Consider the following 13,216-nt stretch of genomic DNA (forward strand, 5'->3'; position numbering starts at 1 on the left):
GGGTGATTAACTAGATCTATTGATCGGTGTTGGTCATATGTGCCACAGTAAAAAGAGAAGGTCACCAAGATGCTAAGCCATACATAATTTTCCACAGGAACCAAGAGGCTCAGCCTTCTTGAAAAACTGACCCCAACAAACACATTCCAGTTACTTTTATTCAGTCATTATACAGAAGTAATTTGGTCTGGGAAAGGATCCAGCTACCAGAGTTATTTTGCTTGCCCTTGCTGCCTGAGAGCAGACAGCCACGTAAGTCCCTTTTGATTGTGGCTAGCCATAATCAAAAGTAAGAACTCCAGGTTTGCCAGGAGTGTCCTAGTATCAAGTAAGGTCTGTGCATCTGAAAGCTCTCATGTAGCAGCAAGTGCAGACTTTCAAGGGAAACATTTCTTTAAGGTTCAAACAGTCTCAAAACAATTTCTTAGCCTCTACTTATTAACCCAAACGCAGCAGAGGCTTTGCTGCAACATTTCACTCAAACCAGACAGTAAGGCTTCCTATACATTTCGCTACACATATCTGTCATCTCCAAAGTTTTTTTTGTGTACCTTTAAGTGGTGTGTGTGTGTAAATTGAGGTGTCCTCTTCACAGTTCCAAATGCAGCACAGTTATCAGCTACAAGTGCTAGGCTGCGAGTTTGGCTTTTCTTCTAACTCACAGTGGGATCATGCAGCACCTGTCCCATGTAATTGGCATGTTTCACATAGCATGATGTCCTCAATGGTCAGCCCTGTTTTTTAATAGGGTGGGACTTCCTCCTCCTTTAAGGCTGAATGTATCTGATTAGTGAGTAACTGTATTCGTGTGTTTCTCAGTACTTGCAAGGACTTTGTGTGTGCTTGTGTATAACATTTTACACAGCCATACTGTTCCCTGTTACTGGGTGTTTGAATTTTTCCATAAGGTTGATACTTGCCCTTTGCTATCCGTAGGTCAGCTTTAGACACAGACATCATATTCTCTTTCTCTTCATAATCCTGTAGCCGGGGATACTGTGTAGATATTAGTGTTTTAAGGGTCTTGTTGAGGGTAGGATTCACTATGAAGCCAAAACTGCTGGTGAACTAGTCACCTCCCTGCCCCAGCCTCCAGAGTGTGAGAATCATCAGCATATCGCAAAATACTCAGCTAAATTTTTAAAAATTAACTTTTGATCTTAAATTGTAGATTCTTGGCTAAGAGATTGATGTGACATTAAGACAACCCAAGAGCTTACTCAGATCTGGCCAGTTTTATGTGTTCTTGGGTATAGTTAGTTGCACCGACTATTATCCTCTGTGTAAACTGCTGTTAAGCACAGGCCATGTTACCACACAGCTTGTCCTGTTGTGCCTTCTGTCATTATCTCTTACCTGTCAACATGTTTTCTATAATTTATAGAAATACATGTAAATAGAATCTCATAACCATCATGTTCTGAAATAATTTTTTTTACTTAACAAAATTTCCTTTAAGTTTGTGTGAGTTGCATGTGTTCATTCATGCCTTTGTATTGTTGTATAGTACTCCAAAATATGGGTGAGCTTTTACCATCCACTTTGAAGGACCTTTTGATTGTTTCCCGTTTGGGGCATTAAGAGATAAAGCTTCTCTCTCTGGACAACCACATGTTTGTGTGTAGGTACAAATTTCTAGTATCTGGGACAAACGTTTAAGAAGCAATTGTTGAGTCATAAGATAGCTGATTTTATAACAAATATCGAAGGGGCTGGGGGAATGGTCAAGTAACTAAAGTGCTTGCTAGGCAGGCATAGAGACCTAAGTTTTGGACCTCCAGTAACCTGCATAAGAGGCGTGGCAGGGAACACTTGAAGTATCAGTGCTGGGATAAGGAGACAGGATCCTGGGTGCTCACTGGCGGGCCAGTTCAAGCTCACTGGTGGGCTTCAAGGTTCGGTAAACCCTGCCTCCAAAAACTGTCTTGTGTAAAGCAATAGAGGAAGCCACCTGCCACTGACCTCTGGCCTGCACACGAAGTTGCACTCCTTCACACATATGTATATCATACTCTTGGTCCCTAGTTTCCTTTTCCCTGCTCCCTCTTAGCAGCTGCTGATGTTTACAGTTTGCCTGTCCTGGTGTTTTCTCAGACCAATAACATTGCCCTTGAGCGTCCTAAATGAGTACATCTTAAAATTCTTTAATGAGCTCCCAAAAATGGAACCTCAGTAACAGAAGCCATCTGAGATCTTCATTTCTCCGGTCCGCTTCACGTCAGACCTTATGATTATTTAGTTCTCTCTCTCCATTTGATTCTTAGTGACCCTTTGTCAGAACCACCAAAAGCAACTAGAAGTGTGCAGGTATGTGTGCCATGTTTCCCAAAAGTGAACGTGTCACTGGTGTAAAGGAGGCCATAGCAATCATCCTCGTTTTACAAGTGCATGCTAAGGGGGTTCCCGCTCATTTTCTCTTCTTAGACCTCTCCTTACTAGGTGGCAAAGGAATATTTAGCATTACAGGGAAATAAACTTCCAGGTCTAGCCTTATAACCTGAAGGCAAATATGGAGGGTGCAAACACCATCAAGGGAAATTACAAAGAAATTTTTCTACGATTGCAAGGAGCAAGCAATAAAACCCACTCTTATCCTGCCTTTACCCCCAAAGCCAGGAAAAGGGCATGTCAGAGTGAATAATCGGATGTGAGGTCATTTCTTCCCATCAAGTTGGAGGAGAGTACGCACTGGCTGAAAGCCGATGGTGGCAGCTCAGCCTGAGAGGTCAATCCCCGAGTTCCTAAACTCGGCAGCAGCGGGCACAGCTGCCGCCGCAGCATGTGCAGAGCCACAGTCACGCGGGCCGGTGGCCTCTAACTCCAGCCGGGCAAACGGCAGCGCGAGCAGCTGCAAATTTGACCTACAGGGAACTGGCTCAGGTGCTCAGCTACAGAATCACTGCCTAAGTCCTACTTCCGGTGATCTCTAAGAGCTGCTGCCACTACAAGCCGGAAGTAAATATACCAAAATAGCTGACGAGCCGGAAGTATTTACAGGGGCCGCTTCCTGGATGGGCAGTGAGCCGGAAGGCAAAGCATGGCACTGTCATGAAGGTTGAACCTAAGTGGAATGAGTAGAGGGGACGCTCGGCGACCGGAAGAGTGAGGCCAGGAGGTCTGGGTTGGGCGCCGCCATGACAACCTGATACCGGAAAAGGCGGGTCTCTTCTCCCTGACCGATCGGCGCCTGAACTCGCCTGGAGATGTGAGTTACAACTCCCAGTTACTCTAGATCATGCTTGTCAGGCTGCATGATCCCCAACAGGAAGTGACTGCACTCAAGACTCTGGGGAGATACTGCAAGCCTGCCTCACAATAGCCAGACTTTGTCTTAGGACTTCCACTGTCTCCTGGGAAATCCCACCTTGTTCCACACTGCCCAGGGTTGGGCGCTTATTTCCTCCCCTCATTGGTTGTCCCTATCACAGATCCTTAAAATTCCCAAATCCAGACTGGTCGAATCACATACCAGAATCAGAACTCTGTCTTGCCTACTCTTGTGATTATCTTAAGCTTACCTTGTCCCACAGGCAGGCAGCCCTGGAAGTCACTGCTCGATACTGCAGCCGGGAGCTGGATCAGTATGGCAAATGTGTGGCAGCCAAGCCAGAGTCGTGGCATCGAGATTGTCACCACCTTAAGATGAGCATTGCTCGTTGCACGTCCTCCCAGTGAGTGTAAAACTGGGGGTCAGAGGGTGCCAGGCAGTGGGGTTTGAATGCCTCAGGGTCTAAAATACCCTACTCCTACAGCCCCATCATTCGTCAGATCAGGCAGACCTGTGCTGAGCCGTTTGAAGCCTTCGAGGAGTGTCTTCGCTTGAATGAGGCAGCAGTTGGCAACTGTGCCGAACACATGCGCCGCTTCCTGCAGTGTGCTGAGCGGGTGCAGCCACCAAGTTCACCCACAACTGGAGAGGTAAAGGAGGCTCACTCGATCACGTCTTTTTTCCCTACACTACTCCCTTCGTTTTCTAATTTAAATACCTTCTAGAACTAGCCCCAGCCCCATTCCCATACCTGGCCTTGGCTATGCATCCAGAATTCAAAAAAAACATAGTTCTCTGTCCCCAAGTCGCAGCCTCAGTTTTACTCCACCCTTTACATTCCTCTGCCAGGGCACCTGCCCCAACCTTTCCCTGGCTTGCCTGACCCTCTTGCTTCCATATAATGATCTGAATTCAGGTCATGATAAACCCTCCCTTAAAACTCTCTGGTAGCTTCCGGTTCACACTGGGAACAAAAATCCCTGATTTATCCCTTGTGTTTCTCCCCTTCCTTGACCCTTGCGTCCCCTTCACTGCTTTCCAGCTGTACTGGTGGGGGTGAGGTGGAGGGGTGGGGGAGTACACAGAAAAGGATCTAGTTAGTGTACACAGTACATAAATACACATACAGTCCAAAGTACAAAAATGTTATTGATGGAGCCATTAGGGGAAAGTCTTACAATGCTCTGGGATTGGCAGAAATGGGAGAGTGGGAAGCGCAGCCTGGATCCCAGGTGACCTGCTCCCGCCCTCCACTTTCCACCTTTAGCTCTGTGCTCCATTTTCAGTGGACAGATGTACAGATGCTCAAGAACATATCCGCCTTGCTTCTCCCAGTGATCCCACTGCGTGGACCGTCCTCTCGGGTCCATCTCCCAAAACCTTCCTCTGTCCCCCACTCCCGTTCCCTGGCTTTTAAGCTCCACCAGCTCCCCACATCCCAGGTCACACCCTTGCATCTTATGATTCGGGGAGTTCTTGGCTAAGGGTTAACCTCTTATTTTGTCTGGTATACATTGGCTCTTTGTATAGAACAGGGCGAGCTGAAAGATTTAGGTTATGAGAGCAGAAACTGCCCAGAAGGACTTTTAATTCTCCACAGGAAATGCTCAGGGATGGTTGCATAGTGTCTATACTAATTACTTAGCTTTCTCTCAGGAATATTTCTTTCTTCCAAGTGTCTTTGGCATCTGGACGATAAAGCTCTTACATCCCTGTTTTTGTTTTGTTTTTAACTTTAGCTTATTTCTCATTTTACATGTATCTGTTTTTCCACCGTGTATGTTATGGAGGTCAGGAGAGGGCTTCAGATTCCCTGGAGTTTAGAGTTACCGTGGGTGGTTGTGAGCCACCATCCGCGTGCTGGAGACTGAACCCAGGTTCTCTACAAAAGGAGCGAGTGCTGAGCCATCTCCTGAGCCCCTCTTCCTTCAAGGTTTGTTCTTCCTAGACAAATAACTATCCCCTTCTCAGTCTCCTGTGACCAAATGAGCTTTTAAAAAATGGAAGTTAGGGTAGGGAGGTGGCTTGGCAGATAGACATATGCTGCCAAGTTTGGTAACCCGAGTTCTATCACTGACTCCTACAAGTTGCCCTCTGCTATGCATGCACATCTCCACACAAACATCCCCAACACACATTAGTAAATGTAAGGGTCAAAAACAAAATGGAAATTAGGTCACCTGTCTCCCCTCCTGGTTCGAGGCTTCCTAGTGCACTAGGAAGGGCTAACACCAGTTGCTCCCCTGTTCTGCTCCTTCATCCCTATGACATCACAATGTCGACGTTTCCTTCTAATTGGGAGCGATGAGATCTCGGCCTCCTCTGTTCTCTGATCTTCACATGGAAATGCCCTCATCGGCCATGTGAGATGAAGGCCTTTGTGGGAGAGCTTGGGTTCTGTTGCAACAGTCCAGAAGCTCCCTGTTCCCGCAGACTTCTGCTTTTCGCCCTGATGCGTGGGATTTCCTACCAGCTGATTCTTTGCATGTCTCTCCCTCCCCTCTTGAAAGGAAGTCTCCTAGAGTGAGAGATGTTGGTCCGCTGGTCCCTAGCTCCTCTAACAGTGCTGGCACATGCCTGCAATCCTAGCACTTGGAGGCCGAGCCAGGAAGATTGCCCATGAATTCAAGCTAGCCTCAGTTCCATAAGTGAGTTGTAGATCAGCTGGGGTTACTGGTGAGTTCCAAGCTACCCTGGGCTAGATTAAGACCCCTGCCTCTTGTCCTCCAAGAAAATTACAGAACAGAACAGTACCTTCCGGCTTCATGCTTTGGCTTACCCTGGTCAACTTGTTCTCACGGCAAGTGGCCAAGGTCAGCACCTGGCACCTTTCCCTCCAGACACCCGCTGTGTCTACCTCATTTCCACATCAGATGTCTCTAGGCCGGTAAATGCCAGTATGTTTTCTCCACAGGCACAGCCCCTGCCTGCCTCCTGACAATGCCTTGGACTTTGAGGAAACAGACACGAGAGATTGTCCAGAAGACTGACAAGAGTTTTGGAGTCTGGAGGGCCTGCTGTGGACCTGGCTGTCCTGGACATCAGGGTGCTAAATAAATAAAGACAGAGAACTGGGCTTTGATTCCAGCCTTCAGTATTGAAAGGGGAAGAAGAGATGGGGAAGCTTGCTCATCCACCCCCAGCTTTACTTGGTCTGCCAAGTAAGCCCTCAGGAGGAGCCAGGGTGCTCTTGTTCTAAGCTCAGGAGTAAGGTGACTCACAGCTGTCCCCTGTCCCTGCTGTCTGTACCTTGGAGATGGGCTTCCCTCTCACTCACAGTCAACCAGATTGTTTACGTCTAGGCAGTACTGAAGCTCCGCTTGTAGACCTAACTGGATTCAGACTCAACACCAGCCTCCCTGAGTGCCAGGGTTCTGGGTGTGAACCACCACACCCAGCTGTCTTCCCTTCAGAACTCAAGATGGAGACAACCTGTAACCACACACATGCAGTCAAATCTGCCCTACCTACCCCTTGTGCCCCCAGCCTACATTCACTGCACCTTCGTGCAACTTGAGGGCCCCATCTTGTTAAATATTCTTTAAAAACTGCTGTGGCTTGGAGGCTCCTCCACTAGATTGTTGTTTTGTCTTGAGTCGCAGTCTCCCAGAAGCCATGTCTCAGAACGAGTCACTGCTAGTATAGTCTCAGACTGAATCCAGAAGTAGTGGTAGGGCGTGGGGAAGGGAGACGAGGAGACAACAGCCAATAAAAAGTGCATTACCAGAGTGACAAGATGGGTCTGTGGGTGAGCGTACTTGCCACCACGCCTGAAGATCTGAGTTTGATCCTATGACCCACATACTGAAAATGTCATTTTTAAAAGTGTACTATCAAACTGGTTACTACTGTCAAAAATGAGACCTCTGAGGATGGCTAAAAACCTAGCTACTGCATATAGAAAGTGTACTGGCTGGTTTTGTCTCAACTTGACACAAGCTGGAGTTATCACAGAGAAAGGAGCCTCAGTTGGGGAACTGCCTCCATGAGATCCAGCTGTAAGGCATTTTCTCAACTAGTGATCAAGGAGGGAGGGCCCAGCCCATTGTGGGTGGTGCTATCCCTGGGCTGGTAGACCTGGGTTCTATAAGAAAGCAGCCCGAGCAAGCCAGGGGAAGCAATCCAGTAAGTAACATCCCTCCATGGCCTCTGCATCAGCTCCTGCTTCCTGACCTGCTTGAGTTCCAGTCCTGACTTCCTTTGGTGATGAACAGCAATATGGAAATGTAAGCTGAATAAACCCTTTCCTCCCCAACTTGCTTCTTGGTCATATTTTGTGCAGGAATAGAAACCCTGACTAAGACAGAAAGTTAGTGTATTTACCAGCTCCGTCTGTCGGGAAAGGTCATTGTCACAGGCACTGCGCCTCTGTCCATGTAGATCAGTGTGCTGTCAGAAGAGGACAGCATATGAAGAGTGGTGGCCCGTGAAGATCTGAGTCATTCTACCTTCCTGGTGTTTGTAGGGACAGCTTTTTGGTTGCCCACGGGCTCCCAATATGGTCAGTTCATGAGGAAACAGCCCGATTACAGAGGGAATAAAACCCAGGGGTGGCATTCCAATAAAAGCTTGAAGCCTAAATGTAACTGCTAAGGAACAGAGGCTAGAAGTCAGAGAAGCCTGAGTAGCAAGGTATAAGATGAAAAGGACATTTTATATTGATGGAAGGATATTAAATTTTTTTTTGCCTCAGAAGGTTAGGATTTATTTCTATTCATATTTATGAGATTTTTGTGCAGTAAGGGTACTGTTTGCAGTTGACAAGAATTATTTTTTCCTTTGTGTTTTGAGATATTGATAAAAAGAAGATACTAATCCACATGGTATCCAGGAGAGAGAACCTGTCATAACTTGTCACTTTCCTGTCCAAACACTCTAACTAAAATAATACATTTGTGTGTATATTAAAATCTTAATTTGTACCATGCTAATCAATAGGGTTCCTATTTATGTATGAACTTTCCAGATTGTTAATAACAACCTATCTCTAAGATTTTAATTTCTTTTGAGGCAGCCTCCTGTATCCCGGGCTGGCCTTGGACTTGCTATGTAGCCAAGGAAGACTTGGACTTGTGTTCTCCCTGTCTCTTTCTCCTAAGGGCTGGGATTATAAGAGGGTGTCCCATGCCTAGTTTATGTGGCATTGAAGATCCACCCGAGATTTTGTACACACCAGGCACTCTACCAACTAGTTATGTCCCCAGATCAGCAACAGTCCCTCCTGTAGGCTGACCTGAAGATTTCAGAGATTGCCTTGATCCTCAGATTTTTTTTTTGGTCCAGCAATGCCTTGTATCCATTTCAATTAACTATTGAGATAAGTCTCTCCTCCCTTGAGGTGATTCCAAAAGTAGCCAACCACTTGAGGATTCAAGATTTGTGTTATGGCTTAGAAAACAGCCTGGCCCGTTGAGAGTTTTCTCCGAATATCTACTTCGAAAAAGCGATTTATTGGCTTGGGCATCAAGGTGGAAGTCCTATATAGTCAAAATTGGAGGTGCTGCCAGGCCCTATGTGGGTGTGAGACTAGAGGGAATAGGTCAGAGGGTGAACAGCAGGTCTCCTAGGTCTCCTGAAAATGTTGCCTAGGATTTTACGGCTCTGCTCCTAGCTCATTTTCCTGGGTTGTGGGTTGAACCCTCAGGCTTTGGGGCATGTTTTCAGCACAGCTTGTTTCGTGTGAGTGGGGTTTCTGCTCCGTGCTCTTAACAGTGGAAGGAGAACAAACAAAATGGAGGTCCAGACTATGGCATGCTGGGACTGCAGGGTCCAACACAGTAAAAGGCAGAACCTCACAAGCACCATGCTATTGCCTTTTATTGGCCCAAGCATTCTCGAGACCTCACACATTACATGGAGACTTCACTTCTGGATGACATTTGGCTGTAAAGAATCTGCTTATGTTTAAGCAAACACTTTATGTTGTTCTCTTTAGCTGTGTCTGGTTTGGTCAATTTTATCTTCTCTGGGGATTTATCACATTATCTATGACTTGTGATTGTCATAAATCTGTTGATAATATCCATGTTATCCTGAGGGCCAGAGCATCTGAAGTACAACCACTCCCTTCAGAAGGAATTTTTGGAGGCTGTTCCTTTCTTCCTTTATTAATAGGGACAGGAATATATCAAGTTTATTGACCTTTTCTATAATTTGTCAATCTTCATTTTGGCTTATATTTGTTTGAGACAGGATCTCCTGTGAGCCAGGATGCTACAGTAATGTTGAATTTACTGTGTAGCAAAAACTGACCTTGAACTCCTGATCCTCTTGCCTTGGATTTCAGGTGTGAGCCACCACAGTCGACTTGTACCTTTTTGAGATGAACGTTTCAGGCATTTCCTTTACTAAGATACAAACATTACATTCCTTACAAAGCATATTTTTTGAATCTTTATCTCTATTGGTAATGAATATTTAGAAAAAGAGGTATATTTCTTGATTTCCAAGCATATGGGGATTTTTCTAGTTATCTCCTCTAATTAAATTGGTTCAGTGACATCTTTTACATTTCAGTCTTTTGAAATTTGTCACAGCTTTATGGCTTGGCAGAGGCTCAGTTCTGTTAATGTGCCATATGTGCTTGAATCATAATCTCCTCGTGATACACTTGCTGTCTTAGTTAAGGGATGTGAGGCAGGGATTCAGGAGATGATCCCGGAAAGCCGTGGTAGTGGAACAATGGGAAATGTGACCTGGAAGGGACAGTTCTCACCAAGCAAACTGCCACTGTGGGCAATAGCTTAGTTTTCTGGGGAACTCTGGGAGATAGAACATTCCCACTTAAGGGGTAAGGAAAACCTATCTCCATCATCCCTTTGATTGAGGACCATTTCTTTGAGGACTTTAGCTTTTGTTCCCTGTTACTTCCTGCTGGTCATACTTGCAGATAAAGAGAAGGCTGTCAGTCAACCAAATGTAGCATCCTGGTTATAATACATGAGGTTATATAATCCTCAGCTGCCATGGCCTGGGCCTGTCATAGTGGTTGCAGATGATGCGGCCACCATCATCCTCCTCACTCTCCCTGTCCATCTCTGAGGTCCCCAGTCACTCTGAACCACCATGGCTACCACTGGTAAAAATATTTTTGATAAATCCTTCAAAATCTCTGACACACTTCACAAAGAATGCCAAGTTGCTGTGCTGGGCATGAAGGGTCAGAAATTACTGGGAACAGTGGTGGAGTCAGGTAGCAATGTTGGGGAAGATATGCAGGTGCAGATGTGGCTTTTAAGACAACTGGTTGTTGTTCAGAATTCTAATGAGACAGTGTTCCAGACTGTGGGTGTAAAAAGGTGGGAGACGCCAGCCAGGAAGTGATTCCTGTCTTCAAGTACCTCTATTTTACCTTTGGTGGTTTTTCAAGACAAAGTTTTGTGCTGCTCTTAAATATACCCTGTTGAAAATCATAATCATGGCTGAAGAGATGGCTCAGTGGTTAAGAGCTTTGACTGCTCTCCCAATGGTCCTGAGTTCAAATCCCAGCAACCACATGGTGGCTCACAACCATCTGTAATGAGATCTGATGCCCTTTTCTGGTGTGTCTGAAGACAGCTACAGTGCACTTACATATAATAAATACATAAATAAATCTTAAAAGAAAATCATAATCACTATAATAATGATAGTATTTTTCAGCACTGGCCTCCAATGGACAAGCCAGTTCGTACCGCCAAAACCTTTGGGAGGGCAGAGTGTGGGGGTACACACCTGTAATCCCAGCACTTGACAGACTAAGGAGGAGAATTAAATGTGAGGCCAGCCTGATCTACCTAACAGGCCAGCAGGAACACATAGCAAGACCTTGTCTCAAAAACAAAGCAATAACAAAAAGCTGTTCAGAGGGAATGTGTGCAAATAGAAGCCAGGTTCTTTAAGGAAAATTTGTTTTGAAAGGAAGAATGCTGGCTTCTATTATACAGCAAGATGGTTTTTAAAAGCCATGATGTATTGCGACAATTAAGTCTGAAACTCTTGGGATAAGACACACACTTAAAAAATAATAATCTGAACTTAAAAATTGACTCAATATATAGCCAAGTCTGAGGACCATCATTCTGATAAAATTCCTCAATTTTTACATATATGTGTATGTCTATATATTCTCTTTCCTAGAAATGTAGTCCTAAAGGACATTCAAATGATTCTTGAGTCCATAAACACGTAAAATCTGCAGGGTGGGGGATGTCAGTGAGTATCATGACAAGGCTGGGATCACAGGCATGTACCACCACACTTGGTCAAAGGCCACTTTTGATTGATTTAGAAGCACTTGCCTGTGCTGTATATTTGTGAGAATCAGTCTCCATTTGCAATGCTGTGTGTATTTTGAGCACGTACTCTCTCATAGGGTTCTATATGTTGTGTAGTGTGAGTTCTTTGGCTATTCTCGCACTTCTGATCCATTTGTACGAATATTCCCACTCACCAAACAAGCGTCATCACCACCACTTGGTTTTTGCTTTCAGTGACATCTGGTTCATGATGACATGATCTCCTTAGGGTTTTCATTTCACTACTTAAACCAGGACATTTGCTGTGTTGAACAACTAAGCCATTATTGCCTCTACACAGGATGCAACAGTTGACCCATAGTCAAGAGATGACCTGTTGACACAGAACTCCAAGGTAGAAAGTCACAGCATTCAAAATGGCACCGCAGTGGATGGTTCAGTATTGTGAGCCAGCTATGGTAACTTATGGGAGAGAAGGAATTTCTGGAGTATAACCCCCACTTAAACTTGTATGTTAACCGCCAATCCAGTAACTCCATTCGGATGGGTTAGACTCTGAGGCTTAGAGGATCTTGGTTTTGCTGTGTTCATGGCTGATCTCCTAAACTGGCTCCATGTTCACCCTTCCCTGAGGCAGGCAGATCTATTATTCTTCCAACTGCTCAGACCAAAGACCTCAGGGTCCTCTGGTACCCATCCCCTCTCACACTCAACAATGCACCACCCACAAAGTCTACCTGTAAGCCAACTCCTCATCTTGCCTCCTTGTCATCATATCAGATCAGCCGCCACCATTGCTTTACGCCTTCCACTCCGCTTCTACTGTGCTCTCAACTTCTGTAGATGCCCTTGATGCAGCAGCCAGAGGCCCACTGGCTAAGTCGTAAACCAGAATGTTTATTCCTTCTATGTCTAAAAGCATACAGAGGGAAAGTATGCTCACTGGGCCAGCGAGATGCTCAGAGAGAAAAAGAGCTTGCCAGGCAAGCCTAATGACCTTAGGTAGATCCTCGGAACCCACTGCGGAAGGAGAGAACTGACTCCGAAAGTTGTCCTTCATGATTATTCTGTCTCTCCCTCCTCTCCCTCCCTTTCTTTCTGTTGAACACACACACCACCACTACCACAACAACAACAAACAACCTTAAAGCAGAATCTACAAGCTCTTAAAGCAGTCTCCAAAATCCAACACAAGTGGGTTCCTACTTCTCGTTCCTTTCCACTCTCATGCTCTTCCAAGACCCCAGGCACATGACCTTTTCTCTTAAATACAGCCTAGGAATGTGTTGTATTCCTTGTGTCTTAGTCATCCTGATAAACCCCTAGACACAGTGACCATGGGACTTCGTTTAGTGCCTTGTTTGTTCCTTGGTTACTTTGCTTATGCCTTGGGACTGACCATATTCTTTGTATGTACCTAGAATGATATAAAAGCAGACTAGAAGAAAACAAAACAAAACCCGCTTCAGCCTCAGCTCTGGCTAGAGTCGTGTTATACAGTGTTCTCTAAGTGTCTCTTTCTTTTCAATCTTCACTGACTCCCTTGAGACCCTGTTGACTGACTGAGCTGGCTTGATCAGGAACCGACAGAGGTGGGAGCCCACAGAGGTGGGAGTCCACAGAGGTGGGAGCCCACAGAGGTGGGAGTCCACAGAGGTGGGAGCCCACAGAGGTGGGAGTCCACAGAAGTGGGAGCCCACAGACGTGGGAG

At 45.6% G+C, this 13,216-nt stretch overlaps 1 protein-coding gene across 3 annotated transcripts; it reads left to right on the top strand.

Moving 5' to 3' along the window:
* The first annotated feature begins 2,959 nt into the window (after positions 1 to 2,959).
* CHCHD5 (coiled-coil-helix-coiled-coil-helix domain containing 5) lies at positions 2,960 to 7,510 on the top strand. Of its 3 annotated transcripts, none has more exons than XR_013975385.1 (5): positions 2,960 to 3,205; positions 3,531 to 3,671; positions 3,753 to 3,918; positions 5,059 to 5,201; positions 6,183 to 7,510. XR_013975385.1 is itself a non-coding variant. In XM_080931204.1 (5 exons), coding segments are annotated over exons 1-5 (471 nt in total). In that variant the 5' UTR covers positions 2,960 to 3,203; the 3' UTR covers positions 6,207 to 7,510. The 3 variants fall into 3 exon arrangements, 2 of the variants coding, with proteins under 2 accessions (XP_080787330.1, XP_080787331.1); XM_080931204.1 differs by having other exon boundaries at positions 5,064 to 5,201; XM_080931205.1 differs by lacking the exon at positions 5,059 to 5,201.
* The last annotated feature ends 5,706 nt before the right edge of the window (positions 7,511 to 13,216 follow it).

The sequence above is a fragment of the Micromys minutus genome (genome assembly GCF_963924665.1).
Source record: "Micromys minutus genome assembly, chromosome: 17".
Taxonomy (NCBI): domain Eukaryota; kingdom Metazoa; phylum Chordata; class Mammalia; order Rodentia; family Muridae; genus Micromys; species Micromys minutus.